The following is a 24648-nucleotide window of genomic DNA, read 5'->3' as shown; positions in this document are numbered from 1 at the left end:
GTTCACAAAATGCCTGGCTCCAGCCATTGCCTATTGCAGACAGAGAAATATTCAAATTTACTCCTACTTGGACGACTGTCTGATTCAGGCAGACAGTCAGGAAAAGCTGTTGCAGCACCTGACATTTGTAAAGGACCTTCTAACCTCCCTGGGGTACACTATCAACAAAAAGAAGTCCAAACTAGTTCCCAGTCAAAAGATTGTATTCCTGGGAGCAAGGTTGGACACAGCATCCCAGATGGCATTCCTTACTCCAGAAAAACAAGCCTATCTGACAGGCTACTTCTCTCAAATGGCCACCAGAACCCAGATATCCACAAGGAAAATCCTGCAAGCTGTAGGGTTCATGGCCTCCTGCATTCTACTAATTCCATATGCCAGCCTGCATATGAGGAAACTTCAGTGGTACTTAAGTCTTTGGTGCCAACATTCTCAGGAACTGGAAACTGTCATACCTATGATACCTTGCCTAAGGAAAGACTTCATTTGGTGGGCAGCAGTATGCAACCACAACAAGGGGCTTCCCTTTACACAACCCCACGCCTCCCAGATAATAACCACAGATGCACCAAACTCTGCCTGGGGTGCACATCTGGACGGCAGGTGCATTCAGGGCCTCTGGAGCCCAAATCAAATTCATCTGCACGTCAACCAAAAAGAGATGCTAGCTGTTCAGCATGCTCTGAGAGCTTTCAGATCCCTACTCTCTCCGGGGCCTCTACTAATCAAAACCGACAACACCACAGTGACGTGGTACATCAACAAGCAGGGGGAACCCACTCTGCCGGCTAGCCATGACCCTGTGGAACACGGCCTCAGCTATGCATATTCACCTGCAAGCTCAATTCCTGCCAGGCAACCAAAACTCTCTGGCAGACAACTTAAGCAGAAATCTCCTAGACCCACACGAGTGGCAATTAAACCACAACACCTTCAGCCTTGTGACCCAGAAATGGGTTACTCCGAAGGTAGACCTGTTTACCTCCTCCTACAACCACCAGCTCAGCAAATTCTGCACCAGGGAACCTCACAGCAAGGCCTGGAAAGTGGATGCCCTATCCTTCCAGTGGGCAAATCTCTCAATCAATGCATTTCCCCCTCTACCTCTTCTTACAAGAGTATTACTCAAGATAAGGGAGGAAAGACCAAGAGCAATCCTGATTGCCCCAGACTGGCCATGCCAACACTGGTATCCACTACTGTGCAGTCTGTCACCGTTGCCTCTATGGCACCTCCCCCAGATCCTAACTCTCCTGACTCAGCAAGAGGTACAGTTCTTGCATCTGCAATTACAGACCCTGAGCCTTGTAGCCTGGCTTATTCCTTGACTTGTCCTCCCGTGGCCAGCCTAAGCAACCAGGTACTGGATCTCATACGTGAAGCCAGATGATGCAGTACAGGAAATTCCTATACTGACAAGTGGAAAATGTATTGTTCATGGATCCACACTAAAGGAGCAGATCCAGCACAGCCCTCCTTACCTTTCATCCTGGATTACCTAGCAGACCTACTCCACAGGGTCCTATCCTTCTCTTCTATTAAGATCCATGCCTCTGCCATCTTTGCTCATTACAGCACTGAGCCACCTCTCTTCTCATACCCTCTCATCAAGCAGTTCCTTAGAGGGGCTAACAACTTAAGGCCACCAAGAAGAGCCCCTACCCCTGCTTGTGACATTAACTTTGTGTTGGAAAAGCTCACGCCACCCCCTTTTGAGCCTGGAGCGTCAGCAGAGTTAAAATTCCTCTCTTGGAAAACAGCATTGCTTCTGGCCATCACTTCAGCTAGAAGAGTGTCTGAGCTACAAGCACTTATGGCTGTGGAACCCTTCATTATTTTTCATGCTGACAGGGTCTCCCTCAGGACTAACACAACTTTCATGCCTAAAGTTGTGTCCAGTGTGGCTCTCAGCCAATCTATCCATTTGCCCACCTTTTTCCCTAATCCTCAAAATAAGGGGAAAGGATCCTGCACTCTTTAGATGTGCACAGACAGCTCAGATTCTACCTTGATAGGACTAATCCCTTTAGGAAATCTGACCAGTTACTAGTCAGCTTTGCACCAGGGGCAGAGGGCAAGGCCATATCAAAACAAACCATCTCCAAAATGGATAGCACACTGTATCTATTTCTGTTGCAAACAACATGGGAAACCAGCCCCTCAGAGGGTCAGAACACATTCCACTAGGGCAACTTCAACCTCTTCAGCCTTTCTCACAGGAGTCCCTACCAGGGGCATTCTGGAAGCTGCAACTTGGAGTTTTGTTCCTACCTTCAGCAAGCATTACCACCTGCCTATCTTTTCCATATCCAGGGCAGCCTTTGCAACCGCAGTCCTGCAGGGCATACTAGCCAGCCGCAACTCTTGTTGACTGCCTCCACCCATTCATCAGGTTTGGCAATCAACCCAAGTGTGATGACTGCAACAGTGAAACACGAAGAACATAGTACAGTTGTATACACTTACCATAAATGTAGATGTTCGAGTGTATTCACTGTTGCAGTCCTGATTTCCCACCCTCCAGCCCCCTTGTCACTCTCTCTCTCTTTCTCTCACTCTCTTCCTCACTCCTTACAGAAGTATTGGTATTTACTTTTTACTAGTGGTGTTTTTCCACCATAACTTAGCTCCTGACATTTGGGGCAAGAAAAACTGATGTAATGCAATCGGCTGGCTGTTTTTATACCAATGACGACCTGACATTAGTCCTGAAGTGACAGCAACCAAAGCAGAAATACTAAGCCTCTGGTATTTGGGCCAACTGAGGGCTACACCTGGCAGGATAACCCAACTGTGATGACTGCAATAGTGAATACACTCTGACATCTACATTTATGTTAGGTTTACACAACTGTACTTTGCCGCTTCTCTGCTTTGTTCAATGACAGAACTATCCATAGTCAGGCCCTTATTGTAGCCAGATATTTTTGTTTACAGTCCTCGAATTCCAATGTGGCTTTGGTAAGCCGTCCGACAACAGATGGTCTGAAAAAACGTAAAGATAAAGACAGAGACAGACTGCACAGGTCCAAACCTGCCGCCGACGCTTCTGTTAAGCTTCACTTCATTTGATTTGCAGGCCACTACCAAGACCCTTTCGAAGTCCAGTATGCTGCAAAACTATTCTTTGTTTAAGGATCCTTTGTCGTCTCTACCTTGGATGGGTCCGGAGCCGCTGAGCAGGCACCGGCTTCCGAGGAAGTCCTTCACACCACCGAATCTCGACACAAACCAGTGTCTTCTTTTGCGACTACTGTTCTTTTGAAAACAACCGAGTTCCTTAGGCCCAGGGTTTGAACCACACCCAAGAAACCGACTACCCACTCTCAGGCACCTGCTACCTTGCCTCAGTCTCAAATGCTTAAAACAGTAGAAGACCTTATCATGCTGATAAGGAAAGCCAAACTACCCCCTCAAAAAGGAAAAGAGATCTGTCCCCAGTAGTTTTTTGTGAACAAGTCAGATGAATTTGATGCATCTGACTATGAAGACATGCAACCCCTCTCCGCTTATGAGGATTCTGATGCAGAGGAATCCATTCCTTCAGCCTCTTCCCCAGAGGATTTTTCCTCTGGGGAAACCCTGCATACTTTAAGGGAGCATTTCCAATAGGAGTATCAGGACTACCCTCAGTCTAAAAAAAGACTCAAGGAATTCTTAGATCTTCCACAACACAGACCCTTGGCCATCCCCCCAGTCCTGGATGTGGTGGATGATGTTTTCCTTGAATCCAGCTTGACTCCTGATGCCCTACCTCCTGCTCCCAGAAAACCAGATAGGTACTACAAAGTCCCTGACCCTCTCAAATTTCTTTTTAAAAATCCAACAGCTGACCCTGAAGTCATTTTTCAAGGGCCAAAAGGGATTAAAGCAACCTCTGCTAAGAATCCCACCCCCCGACAGGGATTCCCGAGCATTGGACAGATGGGGGGAAAAGTATACACCTCCGCTACTCTTGTTATCAGGGCACTAAATTGTCAGTTCCATATGCTTAAATATCAGCAACATACCTTGGAACTCCTTAAACAAAAAATGTCTTCCTTTCCTGCTTGGGCAGAATCTAAAGGTTTACAAGACTTAATACATTCTGCAAGTCAAGTAACTAAACACACTTTGCACTGTGGTTTTGATGCCCTAGAAGCTTCTTTGAGGGCAGCAGTCACTGGAGCTCTCATTAGAAGACATGCATGGCTTAAGGAACATCCCCTGCCAGACCATGTCACATCTAAATTGTTAGATGCCCCCTTGCGCAAAGATAACTTATTTGGCACTAAGGCAGAAGAGGTCTTTAAAAAGATGGAAGAAAAAGCAAAATCTATGCAAACAGTTAAAGATTTCTTACAGGTCCAGCCCCCTAGGTTCAGCAGGCATTGTCCATCCAAGCCCTGGTCCCTTTCTGCTCTGAGTAAACAGGCCCAGCCTAGGCCCAGTGGAAACAGACCCCCCCCCCCCAGACAGCAGTCCCAGGGAATGCAGAGATCTAAGCAGTGGACTACCTCCATTTCAAAACCAGGGAGTTCTACCCACCCCCTTATGGTAAGAACCCACAATGACTCACCTCCTCCTGACCTCCCCTCTGCCGACATTCACTTATCCATAGGAGGAACACTCTCCTTTCACTCAAGCACCTGGGCCACCATTACCAAGGACCAACGGGTTCTGAACATTGTCTCAGGGATACATATTCTCCTTCCACACCCTTCCAACCCCAAAAGGGTTCCTAGATTTACCCACCAAATCAGTGGGCAGAGGCTCAAAAGCAAATCCATTCCCTGCTCTCTTTGAGGGCAGTAGAGCACGTTCCTGCAGAACAGATAGGCAAAGGCTTCTACTCCAGAGTTTTTGGGTGCCCAGAAAAGAGGGCACCTGGCATCCCATCCTCGATCTATCCATTCTAAAAACCTTCCTGGTGATCCCAAAATTCAAAATGCTCACCCTCCAGTAGCTGCTACCCATGCTGTCCAAGGACGCTTGGATAGCCACCCTGGATCTAACAGAGGCCTATCTCCACATTCCTATCAGGGTATCTTGCAGGAAATATCTCTGCTTCAGGGCAGGATCTCAACACTTTCAGTTCTCTGCACTTCTTTTTGGCTTATCTACTGCTGCCAGAGTTTTCACAAAATGCCTGACTGGCCGTTGCCTTTTGCAGACAAAGAAATATTCAAATTTACCCCTACTTAGACGACTGCCTTATTCAGGCAGACAGCCAGGAAAAGCCACTCAAGCACCTGGCCTTTGTAAAGGCCCTACTAACCTCCCTAGGGTACACAGTCAATGAAAAGAAATCAAAACAGGTCCCCACCCAAAGGATAATATTCCTGGGAGCAAGTCTGGACACAGCATCCCAGATGGCATACCTTACACCAGAGAAACAAATTTTCCTGACCGCCTACTTCTCTCAACTGGCCACCAGCCCCAGCTTTCTGCAAGGAAAGTCCTACAAGCTCTGGGGTTCATGGCATCTTACATACTCCTCATTCCTTTTGCCAGACTGCATATGAGGAAACTTCAGTGGTACCAAAAGAGGCTTTGGTGTCAACACTCTCAAGACCTGGAAACTCTTCTACCTATAATTCCTTGCCTCAGAAAGGAGTTTCTTTGGTGGGCAACAGCATGCTCCCACAACAAGAGACTGCTCTTCTCCCCTCACCACAGACACATCAGACTACGCTTGGTGTAGCCACCTGGACGGCAGCTGCATACAGGGCCAATAGAGCCCACAGCAAATCCCCCTCCACATCAATCAAAAAGAGATGATGGCTGTGCAGCATGCCTTGATAGCTTTCAAACCCCTTCTCTCTCCAGGGGTTCTGCTGATCAAAAGAGACATCACCACTGTGATGTGGTACATCAACAAGCAGGGAGGGACTCACTCCTACCCTCTTTGCAGGCTGACCATGACCCTTTGGTTCACAGCCTCTTCCATACAACTACACCTGTTAGCGCAATACCTACCAGGCTCTCTCAACTCCCTGTAAGACCAATTAAGCAGAAACCTTCTTGACCCACACGAGTGGCAGCTCAACAGAAGTACCTTTACCCTAATAACCCAAAAATGGGGAACCCTGAAGGTCGACCTCTTTGCCTCCCACACCAACCATCAGCTCAGCAAATTCTGCACCAGGGAGCATTGCTGCATGGCATGGAAAGTGGATGCCCTGTCCTTCCCCTGGATCAACCTCTCAGTCTATGCCTTTCCTCCCCCTACCTCTCATCCCCAGGGTACTGCTCAAAATAAGGGAGGAAAAACTTAGGCCCATTCTTATAGCTCCAGACTGGCCCCGACAAGACTGGTACCCCTTGCTCTGCAGCCTGTCCCCGCTGCCTCCATGGTATCTTCCTGAGATTCAAAACTTCCTAATCCAGAGGGAAGGGGAATTCATGCATCCCCAATTGCAGACACTCAGTTTGGCAGCTTGGCTTATTCCCTAACTCTGAATCAATTTGCCATCCTCAGTAAAGAGGTTCTGGATGTTATCCATGAGGCCAGATGGCCTAGCTCCAGAAAGTCTTATGCAGATAAATGGAAAAGGTTCTGCACCTGGATCCAGATTAAGGGAGCCAATACGGCACAGCCCTCCATCCCTGTCATCCTGGATTACTTAGTGACCTACTACACAGTGGTCTCCCTTTGTCCGCTGTAAATATTCATGCCTCTGCTATTTCTGCTCATTTTCCCACTGAGCAGCCTGGTTTCTCACACCCTTAACAGTTCCACAGAGGGGATAGCAACTTGAGCCCCCCCAGAAGGGCACCAACACCAGCTTTGGACCTTAACTTTGTCTTGGAAAAGCTCACCCTGCGTCCTTTTGAACCAGCTTCTTCTGCAGAGCTAACATTTTTTCTCCTGGAAGACAGCATTCCTTCTGGCCATCACTTCAGCCAGAAGAGTCTCTGAGCTGCAAGCACTCATGGCTGTGGAACCCTTCATCATCTTCCATGCAGACTGGGTATCCCTCAGAACTAACCCATCCTTCATGCACAAGGTGGTGTTCAGTGTGGCTCTCGACCAGTCCATTCATTTGCACACCTTCTTTCCTAATCCCCAGAACAAGGAGGGAAGGATTATTCACTTTATAGATGTGCACAGACCACTCCGATACTATCTGGACAGGACTAACTTCTTCAGAAAGTCTGATCAATTGCTGGTTAGCTTTACTACAGGGGCAGAAGGCAAAGCCATCTCCAATCAAACCATTTCCAAATGGATAGCACACCGCATCCATTTCTGCTACAAGCAGCATGGTAAGCCTCCCCCCAAGGGGGTCAGGACTCACTCCACCAGAGCAGCCTCCACCTCTGCAGCTTTTCTCAGAGGAGTCCCCACCAGGGACATCATAGAGGCTGCCACCTAGACATCTGTTCACATTTTTAACCAAACATTACCACCTGCCTCTCTTCTCCAAAAACAGAGCAGGGTTTGCCTCTGCAGTTTTACACGGCATCCTAGCCAGGCCCTAGCTTTCTTGACTGCCTCTACCCAAATGTGATGACTGCAACAGTGAAACATGAAGAACATAGTACAGTTGTGTACACTTACCATAAATGTAGATGTTCGAGTGTATTCACTGCTGTAGTCCTGGTTTCCTTCCCTCCATCCCCCTTTTTTCTCTTTCTCCTTTTATTACCATTCTAACTTGTTGTTCTCCTTTCCTTACAAGGGACATATTGGTATTTATTTTCCACTGATGGGGTTTTTCCACCTGAACCTGGCCTCCTACTTTGGGGGGGGTCCTGACGGGTTAGGGCCAGAAAAAACTGATGAAATGGCGTCTTCTGCCTTACTTTATTACCACTAATGACCTGACGTCAGTCCTCAAGTGACAGCAACCGACGCAGAAATACTAAGTCTCTGGTATTCAGGCTGGCTGAGGGATACCCTGGTAGGGATAACCCAAATTTGATGACTGCAACAGTGAATACACTCGAACATCTACATTTATGGTAAGTGTACACAACTGTACTTTCCTACCAGAACTGTACTTTCTTCGTTTCCTTGCAGAACTATTGAAATCATGCAAATGTCTTAAGTGTTATATCTACTATTCATATTTTGCTTATTGTTCTTTTTTTGTTTTGTCCATTTTATATGTATTTTTTGTAAATATTTATACCATGTATTTTACTAAAAAAGTTATTTAAATAAAGGATATCAGGAATGCAGAAGACAACAGTGTCAGAAATGTTGCTGTCTAATGCATGTCAGGTTTGTCTGTTCAAAGGTTTGTGGGCAAGGCAAAGCAGAGTAGATAGGTCAACCATAAGGTGCCAGGGTATGGGGAAGAAACAAGTGAAATGAGTTTTTAGAAGCCAACTGCCTTTAGCATTTGTGTTGCCATTCTAACCTATCTCAGTTTTAGAGATCTGAAGTCGCAGTTGTTATTGCAGCTAATTTGTATTGCCTTGAAGTGTTTAGCTAAGTTGTTCTATAGTTTGACTTGGGTAGCAGTGCCAACTCTATATCCTTTCCTCTTGTCATGAATTTTGTAGGCAAACTCCTATAGACCTGATAGCTAACGTACTGCTGATATTGGTAATTTGGATAATGGCAAAACCATAATGTGTTCAAGTATTAGTTTATTGTTCAGCTTGAGACAGTTTGTTTTTCAAGTGAGGTACACTCAAGCATGATCATAGCTGCAAACAGAACAGTTCTGATTGTGTTCTTGTTCAGTTTCCTGCTTGTGCATTAGTGCTGTTGAAAAGTCTGTGGAATAACATGCAGTATTGCAGTTATTCATTGCTAACAGTAGTATTTTATTCCACTGCAACTTCATAAAAGGTTTATTTTTCTATTATAATGTTTCTTAATGACAACTTTTTATTTTAAAATACAGTTTTCATATATACACCAGTTGTGTCCAGTAATGCATCAGAACAGCATGAGCATTTAAAACTTTGGAAGTAGAGGTGAAAAGCAGCTACTGCCTTATGTGGTGGGTTTGCCCCCCACCCCCAACCCCATGCAAGTGCTTTGCAGTCTGTGCCTCACTTTTGCATACCCCCTCGCTTTACTCACTCTTGCTTGCTTGGATGTTTGGTCTTGAAATTCACTGAGTTGGAAATTCAGACTTTGAAAATCCTGGTAGAATGTTGCATCATTTTACTATGATTCTACTGATTTTACAGTTTTTTTTCAAATGTTCATTAAAACTGTTACTTATGTGAAGTACATATTTATAGTGAAGCCTTTGAAAAGATATTTCAGATTTTTTAACGCTTGTGGACACTGCTACTTTGCAGTTAAAAAAAAATAATGAAATAAATAATAAACACTGCTGGAAAATAAATGGCACTGATCACCAATAAAATGAAAAATGTCAATAAACAATAAAATAGGCCCCATGACAACCTCTGGCAGTCGATAACAGTTACCATAAAAATGTGTATTCAGACCAAGTAATGTCCATTGTATAATTCAAAAAGGATTCACAAAGACCGTAAGCGCTTTCACCATAGTGGCTTCTTCAGACCTCAGGAATCTGTCTTGGAGACATAATATGTGATACTTGAGGTTGGTGGATGGTGGAATACAACTGAGCCACAGTCTGATGACCAGAACGTTGGCTGTCCAGAATGTAGAGTGAGGTGGATGTATAAAAGTTGTTCATTTAAAAATACCCTGTGGTTCTTTAGTTTATAATATGTGTAACTAAAAGTGGGGTGAAGGTCTAGAACCCTGCCATTATCTGCACCTCTAATATAATCTGTATTTGTAAAGACTGCTCAGTGTTATTTCTAAATATTTTATGAACTGAATGCTTAGTTGTATTGGCACTTATTAACTGTTATAGTAAATAATACATGTTTTCTGTGTTTCCTCCATAGGAAGGATGTGGGCTTGAAAAGATTCTTTCCAAAGAGTTTGTGCGACTCTGTGAAGGTAGGAGATTTGTGCTTGACATTATGGATTATCATGTTAGCCATTATACCATGGCTGTATGGTTTAAAAAGACAGTGAAATCCATGAAGCACTGATCTGGTATCCCAGCCTGCAGCCTCGATAGTCTTCAGGACAAAGCAAAAGATTAGTAATAAGGATAACTGTTTGCCCATCATTGAAAAAAGATCTGCTTCAAGCTTTTACTGGACTGCTTTTTCCCCCTCTGGAAAGAGGACTTATTTATTTTTAAGTTATGTTAAGTTAGCTGCGACCAGAGTCCGACTTTCTGAACAGTTTTCTTTATATCCTAATCTTACAGCTGTAGAGTTTGCCATCCGATTTGTGCAAGTGCTGTTTAATAATCCAGAATTACTCAATGTGCAGTGCACTAGAAGTTATGTCACAAGGACAGAAAGAGGTGTAGCATATCTGAGCCTTAGACATTAACACAAGTATAGATGTTCCACATAGAGAATCACAGTAAAAAAAGATAGCTGGTGCTGGTAATCTATCTGCACTGTAGTTTGTTGTATACATAATGCTAGCTGTATAGCTCATAAAACTAACTAGCACATTCTATGACTGTCCTTTTGCTCATTTTTTGAAGGACCTTTGTTCATAGTCATAGTTGGTCAGTGTAGCTGTGGTGACCTTCATATGGACTTGCACAAGGAGTCATTAGTGCTTTCTACGTATAATACAGCTGCCAGAATGATACACAGAATTTCAGGTTTGTTTGAAATGTTTTTTTTTTTTTTTGTACAGAGGCAAGAACATCTCTACCCTTCTAGAGTGGAGATCTGAAGCATATTGTTCTGGTTATAGCTGTATATCTTCCCCGTGTGGTTTGCTGATGTCAGTATTCACAATTTTTTTTCATTAAAAACATTGTCTCAGTTTTTTATTCACCTTCTTAAACAAGAACCTTTCACCTACTGAGCTTTGGAAATGTATGATAATTGAAGGAGTTAAAAAAATGGTTCTTATTTTTTGGCAATCTTTGCTGTGGAAAGTGTGCCATCAGTGATGTTCCCAGAGAGCTACCTTCAAAGGTCAATCTGATGGATTTTACCTTCCTCTGCTGTCTTGCCCAACTATTCAGAATCTTTCTACTCTCTTGTTTGCCTAAATGCACCCATTATGGCCCATTGCACCATTAAGACGCTGTCCGGTTCGATTCTCAGCTAGAGCGTCTTCTGCGTGGAGACATGCGTGAATGGGCGTGCCTTCGTTGAAGGTTGTGTGTCAGGGCTGGTAACTCGGCACGTAAAAATCAACTACCGGGAAAAGCCGAAAGACACAACATGGCCCATTGCACCATCTCTTTTCATGACTTACAGAATGTTTTGACCCTAATAGTCTGATTTTTCCACTACTGTCTGGCTGTCATCCTGCAGCTATCAAAAGAAGATGCCATTTTTAATGGCACATAAAAGTCCCAAGGAGGTAAAGATAATTTTCTGAAAATTGCTATGTAGTTAACAGTTTTTAGCCAATTGTTTGAATTAAGTCTAATTGTTGAGGGTCACTATAAGAGGGAATTTCTTATTCTCCCACTGTGCTATATGTGTATATGTGTTCTATAGAGTTGATTATATTTAAAGCTGAAGTACATGGGACACAGTTTCCCGCAAAGAAAATATATAAATTTGTTTTAGAATTTTCCTCTCTGAAAGTGTTGCATCTGTACAAGGTGGGCTTTCTTAGCAATTGTAGCTTTGACTGGACTTTAGGTGTTTGTGTAGTTAACAGAGCTGCAACCATTATAATCATGTTCACTGCTTGTTTTGGTTAAACTATAGCATAGTGAGTCATCTTCATAGTGCACATAGATAGAACCTTCTAGCAATGAAGAAGCCAACTGAGTGTGTGGGTTTATGAATTAAGTGAGCAGTTTGCCCATCCTGGTAATGGAAAGAGAAATAATTTGATTTCATGCTCCATTGCCTTCTGGTGAGAATACAATCATGTAGCAGCAGTATACCTCTCAACCTCTCAGCACAAGAAATATGGACAAAGCCAAAAATAATGGGGGGACAAAGGCCCAAAAATAAGCACAACTGTTAAATATTGCTGTTATAAACTAAAAAAGCTTCTAGAATAAAAAGTTGTCTGTTGCCATGCATTTTCTGAAGGTTGACATCTGAAATTCAAATGTCTCTCATAATTTAGTGAATTCATTCCTCGCTGATTTGCCAGAAAAACAGTTTTTACGAGGAAAAGACCGAAATATGAGGCAAGAGTCGCTAGGCATTTTGTGAAAATCTGGACAGTTGAGAGGTATGTGTAGCAGCAGGAAAGAACAATGGAAAAGATGGGTGCCTCACACCTGTTAAACAAAGTATTGTGCTGTAATTGGGAAATTATGTGTGCGTGTGTATATTGCGTGAGAACCTGCACTCTAATGTGCCCCATGTTGCAGGTTCTACTCTAGCAAAGCACTCTTTGCAACCAAAGGAAGTGTTAGGATTAAAAACCACCCTAATTGCCCAGACAGTGGCTCACCATCAGCTGGCATTTGATACTCTTTTTGCAGTCAGTCAGCAGGTTGAGGATGAGAGAATTAGTAAAGCTGATGACTCAGCAAGGGAGCCGATAACCCCCCAGTAGGAAAGAAGATAGAGAAAAAAAAAACAGAAGCTTTACAGAATGATGTTTTATTGTCACTGGGGTTGATTTAATGCTGTCATCCACCATTGCAGGTAGCAGATGTCTGAAGCCTACCTAACAACTCATCATCTGGTAGCTATGAAACTTGACACAGTATTCAGAAAGAAACAGACATACAGGTGTCATGAAGTCAAAGTGTCTTAAGTTAAACATCACTTACGAGCCTGACAGGAACAAGATCAGCAATTAGGAGACTGGGTCTGAAGCAGTAGGCCTGAATTCCCATAAAAGTCTAAAGTCTATCCATTGTACTTAGTCACATCTGTCATCTTTTCATTACCTTTTATGACATGTATTTTTCAAGTCTGTGATCTACTAAAACTGATTTCTCTGTAGTTATGCAAAAGAATGTACAGAGGCACCTCTCCTGTTTGTTCATGGTGTGTGTGGTGGGGGGAGCAGATAGCAGCAACTGTTTGTGAGTTGCAAACATCGCTTTGTTGGGAGGCTGATATCTAAGGAACAAACCTCAACTTTTTGGAGGCCCTTTCTTTCTGGTTATTGTGAAGATGGACTCCTCACTCTTGAAAGAGAACCAACCACCTACTCCCAGCACTCATTCTCGCATATTCCTCTATCCAGATATCTGGACTTTGCTTCATTATGAACTTTGAATATATGAATTTTGTCTTGAGGAAGATGACTGTGAAAGTGATAGAGTGTTAACAGGGTAGTGAAATAGGTTACAGGCTCGTCTATACTGTTACTGGTCCAATAATTCCAAGCAGTCACTGGGGCATGCACTCTGTAGAGCTGCCATGTTCTGGGTTTGTCAGTCTGTTTAGCTGTGTGCTCTGGGTTAGTGTGGATTTATTCACCTGTGTATTCTGTATTTGTCACTACAGAAGTAAAAGTCTTTGAACAAATGCACTTTTCACCTTTGCCTTTTGACTATTCCTTTACTGCAAAATCTGAAGACATTGCCTCTTTCTGAGATAAAGAAAAAGATTTATCTTCCTCCACTAGCCCTCCACTCTAGCCCGCATAGCTTGTGAACAACACTCAAAATGACATGGTCTGCTGCTGTAGTCTTGTTTTCATGACTGTCTCTTTCACCTAAAAGTGTTTAAATGCCCGCCTGTGAAAAGCAGACCTGAAAGTCCTCACTAATCCCTTAACTAGACTCGCCTCCTAGGGATGCAGGTTTTCAAGTCTGGAAACATCAACTTGGATCTTTGTGTCCTCAAAAAGGTAGATAAGTTGAGTAGACATAGTCTTGAGGTTGTGTAGCTGCTGGAGAAACGCAATGAAAACCCAATGATACTCTTTATGTTCTTTTTGCCTAACACACATTATGGAAACCCCAGCAGTAGGCCATGATTTTTCCTGACAGTCTAAAGCAGTGGACAGATGTAGTAAACACTATATTTCTGAAAACTGAGTCCTTCACAAGAAGTTATCTACTACATAAAGTCCATCTGTTGTACTTAAACTGATTTTCAGTGTGGACCAAGCCGCAGGAAAACCCATGGTGACTGTTAGGCTTTCACATGGCTTGTTGTATCTTTGACACAACTGGTACTGCATGTAAGGCTGCATCTCCTGTCATCTATCTTACTCGGGTGGCCAAGATTTGTGTGTCTTCTCTTTAAAAGGGATTGTAACAAGAATGCTTTATGCTTTTGGTAAACCCATGTAGATCACGGGAGGAAAGGAAAAATGGAACTTACTATTAATATGTGCTTATTTGGCTCCATAACAGTAAAATTATAATGCTTCTGGATTCCAGTGGAACCCCTCAGAGGTCAGTGGCAGCTACCCTGGACACTGACAGTCTTGACTTAGACCTGGAACACGTTTACCCAAAAAGACACTTTTTGGATGTGGTCTAGAAAGATCTTATTCTGCAATTTGTAGATTTAACTGCAAGGTCCTTCTTGATAGTTCATCTGTGAAATGATTGGAATTCACTTTTTTTTTTTTTTTTTTTTGCAGAATGCTATTCTTGGGGGTGTTTACTTGCCCCATCTGACAGTACCACAGCATAATGCAGCATATAATAATGTGGACTCATCCTAAAGCCTGACTGTTCGTTTTTGCCTCTTGGAGTTTGAATATTGATTCTTGCTATTGTTAGGCAAGTGAATGTAGGACTTTACAAAATATCAGTACAAGATTCCACAAGTTTTGAATTACCAGCTAAAGCATGCACTGATGTTGCCTGTACTCTGTTTGAGAAGAGTGCAACATTAAGAACTGTCACAACCTAACTACTGAATGCAGAGATTTGAAAAAGTTGTATGCCCACTTCACAAATGTGACAGTCTAGGAGAGCTGATTGTAAAAAGACTGGCAGGTTGGTACTGCTTGCTCAAAGCATATGTCAGTGCATTGGTTCCATTACAAGTGCTAGGAGGAAAAGTCCAGCCTAGAAACTCCTCAAGGCAAGTCTGGTGTTTAGTCTTATCACCTAAGCTCATCAGGTGGTGAACTTGTCTTCAACTAGCAAAGGCTAGAGCTAGAACTGGGCCTATGTTTTGTTGTTTCAAATAAAGGAAGTACACCCTTGACTCCCACCTTGCAGGGTGGATTTTAAGATTCCTGTGCCCCCCCATCTCCATCTGATCAGCTAGAACGTTATTGGCTTGCCATACCCCAAGGATTGTTCCCTTGAGTCATTAGATTATGATCAGGAGAACTCAGGACTAGGGTGTCATCTTCTGGATGTAGTCCAGTTTGTAGCATGGTCCAGTTAAAGATGGGATCCACGTGTCATTTCATGGTGTGGCTGAAGCCTTAGGCCTTGAATGTTAACACACTGCTTGATGTCTTTTGGGAGCATGAGATGGGTGTACAAGATTGCACTCTAAGGGAGTAAGGTCTGAAGTCACAGGCCTATGCACTCCATGCTGCCTTTGGAGAGTCAGAATTTTGTGTCAGTTCATGATTCAACCTTTACTGTATCAAGCGCTCATCCTTGTCTAATCGTACACCCAAATGTAGAAGGGATTTTTGTTCTTGCATTCTTCCAGGATCCCTTGAAGATTTGAAGGATGTGGAGCAGATTGATTGAGATACAGAAAGGGATATTAAAGCCAATTCCCCCATCCACTTCCCGTCTGGGCGACCATTTCTTTGGAGAAGTCAGAGGGACGCCATTTTGACAGTATGGAGGCACCTAAATTTTGAACTGTCAGACCAGGAAAAAAATCAATTGCCCTGTACAGGCCACACCAGAGTATAGATGGAACACCTCACTAAGTATGATAGTGCTATGTGATCTCTTATCTATCATAGGTCACACAAGACCACAGGATTTTGCCAGTTTACAACGAGTCAGTGAAAGCAGAACATTAGACAGGTGCGCCAAGAGGGATTACAATGTGGCACATTAGAGTTTATGGTTCATTAGTTAAAAAGTTTGGGATATGCTAGTAGAGTTGTACCGTACTGTGGGATGTTTGTGAAACCCACTCATAGCCCGTATATTGGAATACCATGTGTTCTGATTCAGTATTGATTGCACTGATGTGTTAACAAGGACTGCAAGGAAGAAGTTGGGAACAAGTTCCTGGATTCCTATTTTAGGAGATGGGGAAGATGCTGTTTTTTATAGGTCCCCCATGACCTGGCCAATAACCAGCTGAAGAGAAAGTAGGTCATCAACTTTGTAGAAGGGCTCTGTGATCCCTTCCTATTATTTCCATTCCTTCCTGTGCTAAATTTGGCCAACCCCAAAAAAAGAAGAGAAAGCTGCCACCACCAGTTTTGTGTCAAAAAATGCTCTTATGCATCACAAAGTTTTGCTTCTGTTCACTGCTGACAGAATTATACAGAATGTTCCTCGTGTTTCACTGTTGCAGTCATTACATTTGGGTAATCCTGCTGGCAGGTTGCCCTCAGCTGGCCTGAATTCCAAAGTCATGGGTCCTGCGTCTGCTGCTGTCGCCCCTCACCTGACATCAGGTCGTCAGGGGTATAAAAGAAGCAGCCGACATCATTTTCTTTAGTCTTTCTTGCCACGTGGTGCCCGAAGCAGAAGCAGTTCACAAGTGCCGGTCGGCCGACTCCTGAGATTTTCATGTTCGAGTTACAGATTCGATGTCTTCAATAAAGCTAAGTACCCCGTTAGGGAAACTTTTTTCTTGCTCCAGACCGATGTCAGAAAAAGTGAATTGTATTTCTTGTGGGAAGCAAATACCTCATAAGGATTTTCATTCTTACTGAATTCCTTGCCTAGGCCCTGATCACAATGTTTCTGGTTGTCGGTTTTGTGCTAAATTTAACCAACGCACTATTAAGCGTCGGTATGATTTTGCTTTAAACTATTTTGGGCGCCAGTTTAATTGTCCAGAAATGTCGTCGGATAGCCATCTGACTACCGGAGTTCTCAAAAAATGCAAAGAAAAGGAAAGAGACAACCGAGGCCCAAAACCGACGATGAAGCTTCTCCTAAGCCAGTCGCCGGTTCGCCGGTCCTCAGTGAGGCGCTTTCACAGCCCCTGACACCCGCTACTTTAGAGCCGCAGGCCGTTACCGGCTCCCACATGGAGTAGGCCATGCTGCTGGAAACTCAAGGTATTGGAGCCTCGGATATTATACCTTCAGATGGGTCCAGAGCTGCTGTGCAGGCATCGGCTTCTGAGGGTGTATTCAGACCTAAACATCTTTACCTCAAACCGACATTAGCTTCAAAGGCAAAGACTAAAGCACCTTTCAAAGCAAAGAAACAAACTCAAGAGCCACGTGGTCAGGCCTCTATGGCCAAAAAATGGCCGAAGACTTGATTACCTTGATCAGGGTTTCCCATCCCCTCCTGATAAGAGGCCTAGGCAAGAGAATGACTATGAATCTTCAGATCAGTTTTCCATTTCTTCTGATTCCTCTTCTGATCAGGGATATTCTCTTCCCCTCTATGAGGATTCTGATGCTGAAGAATCTATACCTTCAGCTTCTCCACCAGAGGACTATTCTTTTGGGGAAACCTTACATACCACGAGGGGGCACTTCCACTGGGAGAGCCAAGGTTTTTCAGAATCTAAAAAGAGGCTCAGGGATTTCCTTTTCCTATCTCAACACAAGCCAGTAGCCATCCCACTTGTGTTAGACATTGTAGATGATGTGTTTTCGGAGTCTAGTCTTACCCCCCTGACTCCTTACCTCCAGCTCCCGTTAAGCCTGACAGATATTACATGGTTCCTAACTCTCATAAATTCCTTTTTAAAAACCCTGCTGCAGACCCAGAAACTATTTCTCAGGGTCCCAAAGGAGTTGCGTCTCCTGCTGCAAAAAAACCTACCCCCCTCTGACAGAGATTCTAGGGCACTGAATAGATGGGCAAAAAAGGTTTACACATCTGCTACCTTGGCTATAAACTGTCAAAATTTATAAAATTTATCAAACTGTCAGTTTCATATGCTCAAATATCAGCAACATGTCATGGCATTGCTTAAACAGAAAATGTTGTTAAACTCTGAATGTGCAGAAAACAAGGAAATGCAGGATTTATTGCATGCAGCTGAGCAAGTTGGAAAGCATACTTTGCAATGTGGTTTTGATTCTTTAGAGGCCTCCTGCAGGGCCGCAGTTACAGGTCCTGTTATTAGGAGGCATGCTTGGTTAAAGGAATAAAATCTGCCTGATCATGTTAAAATTAAATTATTAGATGCACCTTTACAGCATGATACTTTGTTTGGTGGTAAGGCAGAAGAGGTGTTAAAGAAAATGGAGGACAAAGCTAAATCTATGCAAACGGTCAAAGATTTTTTACAAGTACAGCCACCTAGGTTTAGTAGACACTGGCCAACAAAGAATTGGTCCTTTCCTGTGTCAGACAGACCTCAAAGGGGCAGAGCCAGATGCCCTAGAGGCAGACCCCAGGCGCAAGGTTCATATCGCAAAAAAGAAATGGGGGGCTTCTACCTCCAAAGTCGGAGAAGACAAATCACAACCATACAGGAAACAGTCCCAATGACTTCTCCCTGCCTGCACCAAGCACTTCTCCTGGCAGCACCCTTAGGGGGAAAATTAGCTCTTTTTTCTCAAAGTTGGCACATTATAACCCAGGACAAGTGGGTTCTAAATAGTGTGTCACAAGGCTACAAGTTCCATTTCCATACCCTGCCAAAGGCAAACGGCTGGCCAGATCTGCCAAAAAAATCAATGGGCAGAGGCACAAAAATAAGTCTCATCCCTCATGGACATGGGGGCCATTCAACAAGTACCAGAGCAAGAGCAGGAACAAGGATTTTACTCATGACTATTTTTGGTACCCAGAAAGGACAAGGCCTGGAGGCCAATACTGGATCTATCTGTTTTGAACACATTCCTGGATATACCAAAATTCAAGATGTTGACTTTGCAGCAACTTCTGCCCATGCTGGGCAAGAACGCTTGACTTGTGACTTTGGACCTAAAAGAGGCATACCTGCATGTCCCAGTCAGACAGATATGCAGAAGATACCTCAGATTCATGGCTGGCTCAATGCATTACTAATTCTCTGCACTGCCCTTTGGATTGTCTACTGCGCCCAGGGTCTTTACAAAGTGACTGGCACCAGTAATTGCATTCTGTAGACAAAGAGGAAAACAAATATATCCTTACTTGGATGACTGTCTCATTCAAGCAGAGAACAAGGACATTCTTCTACAGCATCTGGGTTTAAGACTTTTAACATGCCTAGGGTACACAGTCACCGAAAAGAAATCAAAACTAGTACCCTCTCAAGAGATAATATTCCTGGGTGCAAGCTTAAATACAACTGCCCAGGTGGCTTATCTCACGCCAGACAAACAAAGGCAACTGACTACCTGTTTCACAATGTTGGCAACAAAGGCCCAGTTAGCTGCTAGAAAAATTATTCAGGCTTTGGGCTTCATGGCGTCCTGCATCCTACTAATTCCATATGCAAGACTGCATATGAGGAAACTTCAATGGTACCTAAAAAGTGTTTGGACTCAACATTGCCACAGCCTGGAAACTATGATTACTCTCCTTCCCTGCCTGCAACAGGAGTTTCGATGGTGGGCAAAGGCTTGTCACCAAAACAAGGAACAGCCATTCACATTACCCCCAGCCAGGCAGACACTAACAACGGATGCATCAGATTATGCCTGGGGGGACCACATGGCAGGAAGATGCATTCAGGGCACATGGACCTCAAACCAAATGCATCTACATATCAATCAAAAAGAGATGCTAACAGTTCAAAATGCCCTGACAGCCTTCAAGGACCTACTTCATCCAGGACAACTACTGATAAAGACAGACAACACCATGGTCATGTGGTATATAAACAAGCAGGGGGGCACACATTCTTACCCCCTTTGCAGACTAGCCATGACTCTGTGGGACACAGCATTGACTTACCAAGTACATCTGCAGGCACAATTCCTGCCAGGAAGGAAAAATACTCTGGCAGACAAACTAAGCAGAAACCTCATGGGTCCCCACGAGTGGCACCTGGATCCACAAGTCTTCAGCATGATAACAAGGACATGGGGATGCCCGAACATAGATCTATTTGCCTCCCCTCAAAACTACCAACTAAAAAGATTCTGCACAAGGACTTATCACAGACAAGCATGGAAAGTGTATGCCCTGTCCTTCAGCTGGAAAAACCTATCAGTATATGCATTTCCTCCTCTGCCTCTCCTCCCCAAGATACTCCTAAAGGTCAGACAGGAGAAACCAAAGATGATTCTGATTGCCCCAGACTGGCCCCACCAGTACTGGTATTCAATATTAAGGAGCTTGTCTTAATGCCCAGCTTGGACCTTACCTCAAATACCTCATCTACTGTCCCAGCAAAACAGTCAGATCCTGCACAGCCAACTCAGAACATTAAACCTGACAGCATGGTGAATAATGTAGTCATACAAAACACACCTCTCAGTAAAGCTGTGATGGATGTTATTTTGGAAGCCTGAAGGCCTAGTACTAGAAAATCTTATGCTGGAAAATGGAAGAGATTCTGTGCTTGGAACCATGCACAAGGAACTGATACAGCTGTGCCAAATATTCCTCAGATTTTGCAATACTTAACTGAGATGCTGGACAAAGGCCTATCTTTTTCATCTATTAAAATTCATGCCTCTGCCATTTCAGCTCATTACAATGTAGAGCCACCAATCTTTTCTCATCCCTTATTAAAGCAGTACCTCAGATGAGCCAGAAATATAAGACCTCCAAGGAGATCACCAATGCCTGCATGGGACTTCAACTATGTCTTGGAAAAACTCACCCTGCCTCCTTTTGAGCCAGCTGCTACTGCTGATATAAAGTTTTTATCTTGGAAAACGGCTCTGCTCCTAGCAATAACTACTGCAAGATGAGTTTCAGAGCTACAGGCACTCATGGCTGTGGAACCTTTTATTAGACAGGGTCTCTCTGAGGACAAACCCAACATTTATACCTAAGGTAGTGTCCAGTGTGGCTCTCAACCAAACTATTCACCTGCCAACCTTTTATCCAAATCCACAGAACAAGGGGGAGAGAATTCTGCATTCTTTGGACGTACACATACAGCTTAGATTCTACTTGGACAGAACCAAAGTTTTCAGAAAGACCGAGCAATTACTAGTGACATATGCTGCAGGATCACAAGGAAAGGCGATCTCAAAGCAGACTATTTCAAAGTGGATAGGCCACTGCATTCATTTCTGCTATGTACACCATGGCAAGCCAGTACCTAAGGGCATTAGGCCACACTCAACTAGAGCTGCAGCCACTACAGCAGCCTTTTTCAGGGGAGTACCTACCAAGGACATTTTAGAGGCTGCTACTTGGAGTTCAGTGCACACCTTTGCAAAGCACTATCATCTGCCATTCTACTCTAAATCCAGGGCAGGCTTTGCCACTGCAGTTCTGCAGGGCCTCATAGCCGCTCCTAATGCTGTTTAGCTCCAGCCACCCAACCTTAGCTTTGGGACTCTACCCAAATGTAATGACTGCAACAGTGAAACATGAAGAACATAGTACAGTTGTGTACTTTTACCATAAATGTAGATGTTCGAGTGTATTCACTGTTGCAGTCCAGGTTACCCACCCACCATCCCTCTTTTTTTCTGATGGAACCTATCTTTCCTTCTCTGATTTATACAACCTATGTGGTGTATTTGCTTATAGATGAAGGTACATTTTATATTGGTGCATGTAATTATACATCTCTAAATTTTGGCAACCCTTTTGGGGGCACCTGATATCTGGGGCAAGAAAAACTAAAGAAAATGGCGTCGGCTGCTGCTTTTATACCCCTGACGACCTGACATCAGGGAAGGGGCGACAGCAGCCGACTCAGGACCCAAGACTTTGGAATTCAGGCCAGCTGAGGGCAACCTAATGACTGCAACAGTGAATACACTCGAACGTCTACATTTATGGTAAGTGTACACAACTGTACTTTGCTGATTTCCACAGCAGCCTTGCACCATCCTCTTTTATGCAGTTGCTCATGAAAGGGGCAGATGTTCTTTGTGTTTCACTGTTGCAGTCATTACATTTGGGTAATCTGCTGGCAGGTTGCCGTCAGTCAGCCTGAGTAACAAAGTTTTGGGTCCTGCGTTGGTTGCTGTCCCTTCTTCCATGACGTCAGGTCGTCAGGGGTATAAAACATGCAGCCGACGCCATTACATCAGTCTTTCTTGCCGTGCGGTGACTGAAGCAGAAGCAGTTAGCAAGTGCCGGTCAGCCGACTCCTGAAATTTTCGTTTTCGAGTTTCAGAACCAAAGTCTTCAACAAAAAGCTAAGTACCCCGTTGGGGAAACTTTTTCTTGCTCCTTACCGATGTCAGTAAAAGTTAATAACTGCATTACTTATGGGAAGCAAATACCTCATAAGGATTTTCATTTGTACTGTATTCCTTGCCTAGGCCCTGACCACAACGTGCCTTGCTGTCAATTTTGTGCTAAATTTAATCAACACACGATTAAACGTCGGTATATTTTTGCTTCAAGATCTAACTATCCAGAAATGTCGGTTAGCAATCCGACTACTAGAATACCTAAAAAATGCAAAGAAAAAGACAGAGACAGACCGTTGAGGTCCAAAACCAATGACGATGCTTCTCCTAAGCCAGTAGCCGGTCCTCAGTGAGGTGTTTTCACAGCCCCTGATACCAGCTACTTTTGATTCGCAGGCCTCTACTGAGACCCATTCGGAGTCCGGTATGCCGCGAGATGCTTTAAGTATTGAACCCGCGGATACCTTAGATGGTTCCGGAGCCACTGAGCAGGCACCAGCTTCTGAGGGTGTTTTCAGCCATAAAGATTTGTATATTAAACCGACGCCATCTTCAAAACTAAGGCCAAAATCTACTTCTCTGTCTAAAAAAAATGACGCTTGGGCCACGTGTTCAGGCCCCATTGCCTAAAAAAACAAATGATCAAAATGGCTGAAGATTTAATTACCTTGATCAGGGGTACCCATCCCCTTCCTGCCTAAGAGGCCTAGGCAAGGCACTGACTATGAATCTTCAGATCAGGTTTCTATTTCTTCTGATCCCTCTTCTGATAAGGACTTATCTATACCTACTTATGAGGACTCTGATGCAGAAGATTCCATCCCTTCTGCTTCTCCCTCTGAGGATTTCTCTTTTGGAGAAACTTTACATACCTTGAGGGAACACTTCCGCTGGGAAAGCCAAAGCCAGGATTTCTCTGAATCTAAAAAGAGACTTGGGGATTTTCTTCTTCTTCCTCAGCATATAACTTTGGCTATACCTTCTGTTCTAGACATTGTTGTTGATGTTTTCTCAGAATCCAGTATGACTCCTGATTCCCTGCCGCCGGCTCCTAGTAAGCCAGACAGAATACTACAGGTTCCTGACTCCCACGAATTCCTTTTCAAAAACCCTACTGCTGACCCTGAAACCATTTCTCAGGGTTCCAAGGGCGTTAAGGCCTCTACTGCTAAAAATCCTACCCCTTCGGACAGAGATTCCAGGACGCTGGATAAATGGGGTAAGAAGGTTTACACGTCTGCAGCCTTGGCAATTGGGGCTTTAAACTGTCAATTTCATATGCTTAAATATCAACAGCATGTCATGGGTTTAGTCATGGGTTTACTTAAACAGAAAATGATGTTGATCTCTGACTGTGTGGAAAATAGAGTTGCAGGATTTATTACATTCAGCTGAACAAGCTGGAAAACATACTTTGCAATGTGGTTTTGATTCCTTGGAGGCCTCTTGCAGGGTTGCTGTAACTGGATCTGTGCTTAGAAGGCATGCTTGGCTCAATGAGCAAAATCGGCCTGACCATGTTAAAGCAAAATTGTTGGATGTTCCTTTACAACAAGACAGTCTCTTTGGTGCTAACGCTGAAGAAGTCCTGAAAAAGATGGAAGATAAAGCTAAATCTATGCAAACCGTGAAAGATTTCTTGCAAGTGCAGCCACCCAGATTTAGTAGGCACTGGCCTACAAAGAACTGGTCCTTTCCAGTTCCCACAAGAGCCGCTCAGGTCAAATACAGACATTCCAAAGGCTCTAGATTTCAGTCACAAGGAACTTTTAGAACAAAGCAATGAGGTGCCTCCATCTCCAAATCTGGAAGCAACAAGGCCCCTCCCTATGGTAAACAGTCTCAATGACTTTCCACTGCAATCACTAAGCACTTGCCTATTGGCCGCCCCTTTGGGGGGAAAACTGGCACTTCATGCACGAAACTGGCAACTGATTATCCAGGACAAATAGGTTTTAAATATAGTATCCCAAGGATACAGATTTAATTTCCACATGTTGCCAATACCAAACGGATGGCCAGATCTGCCTCCAAATCTGTGGGCAGAGGCCCAGAAACAAGTTCTGTCCCTTATGAATATGGGGGCTATTCAACCAGTACCAGGAAAGGAAGAGGGACAAGGTTTCTATTCCAGACTTTTCCTGATACCCAGAAAAGACAAATCATGGTGTATAATTCTGGACTTATCCATTCTAAATACATTTCTGGACATTCCAAAATTCAAGATGCTAACTCTTCAACAGTTACTACCTATGCAAGGCAAAGATGCTTGGTTGGTAACCCTAGACTTAAAACAGGCTTACCTGCATATCCCAATCAGGGAATCTTGCAGAAGATACCTCCGCTTCAAAGCAGGCTACTTGCATTACCAGTTCTCTGCACTGCCCTTTGGCTTATCTACTGCACCCAGG

General features: G+C 43.8%; 1 protein-coding gene across 10 annotated transcripts in view; it reads left to right on the top strand.

Moving 5' to 3' along the window:
- PTK2 (protein tyrosine kinase 2) overlaps window positions 1–24648 on the top strand; it is a 4250095-nt gene that overhangs the window by 1896474 nt on the left and 2328973 nt on the right. For all 10 annotated transcript variants that reach the window (XM_044067250.1, XM_044067257.1, XM_044067247.1 and 7 more), the window contains one exon: window positions 9832–9886. In XM_044067250.1, the coding sequence (XP_043923185.1) occupies window positions 9832–9886 (55 nt within the window). The remainder of the gene's footprint in view (window positions 1–9831; window positions 9887–24648) is intronic.

The sequence above is a fragment of the Protopterus annectens genome, chromosome 3.part1, assembly GCF_019279795.1.
Source record: "Protopterus annectens isolate FY-2018-M chromosome 3.part1, PAN1.0, whole genome shotgun sequence".
Lineage (NCBI taxonomy): Eukaryota > Metazoa > Chordata > Ceratodontiformes > Protopteridae > Protopterus > Protopterus annectens.
This window is presented reverse-complemented; position numbering and strand designations above follow the sequence as displayed.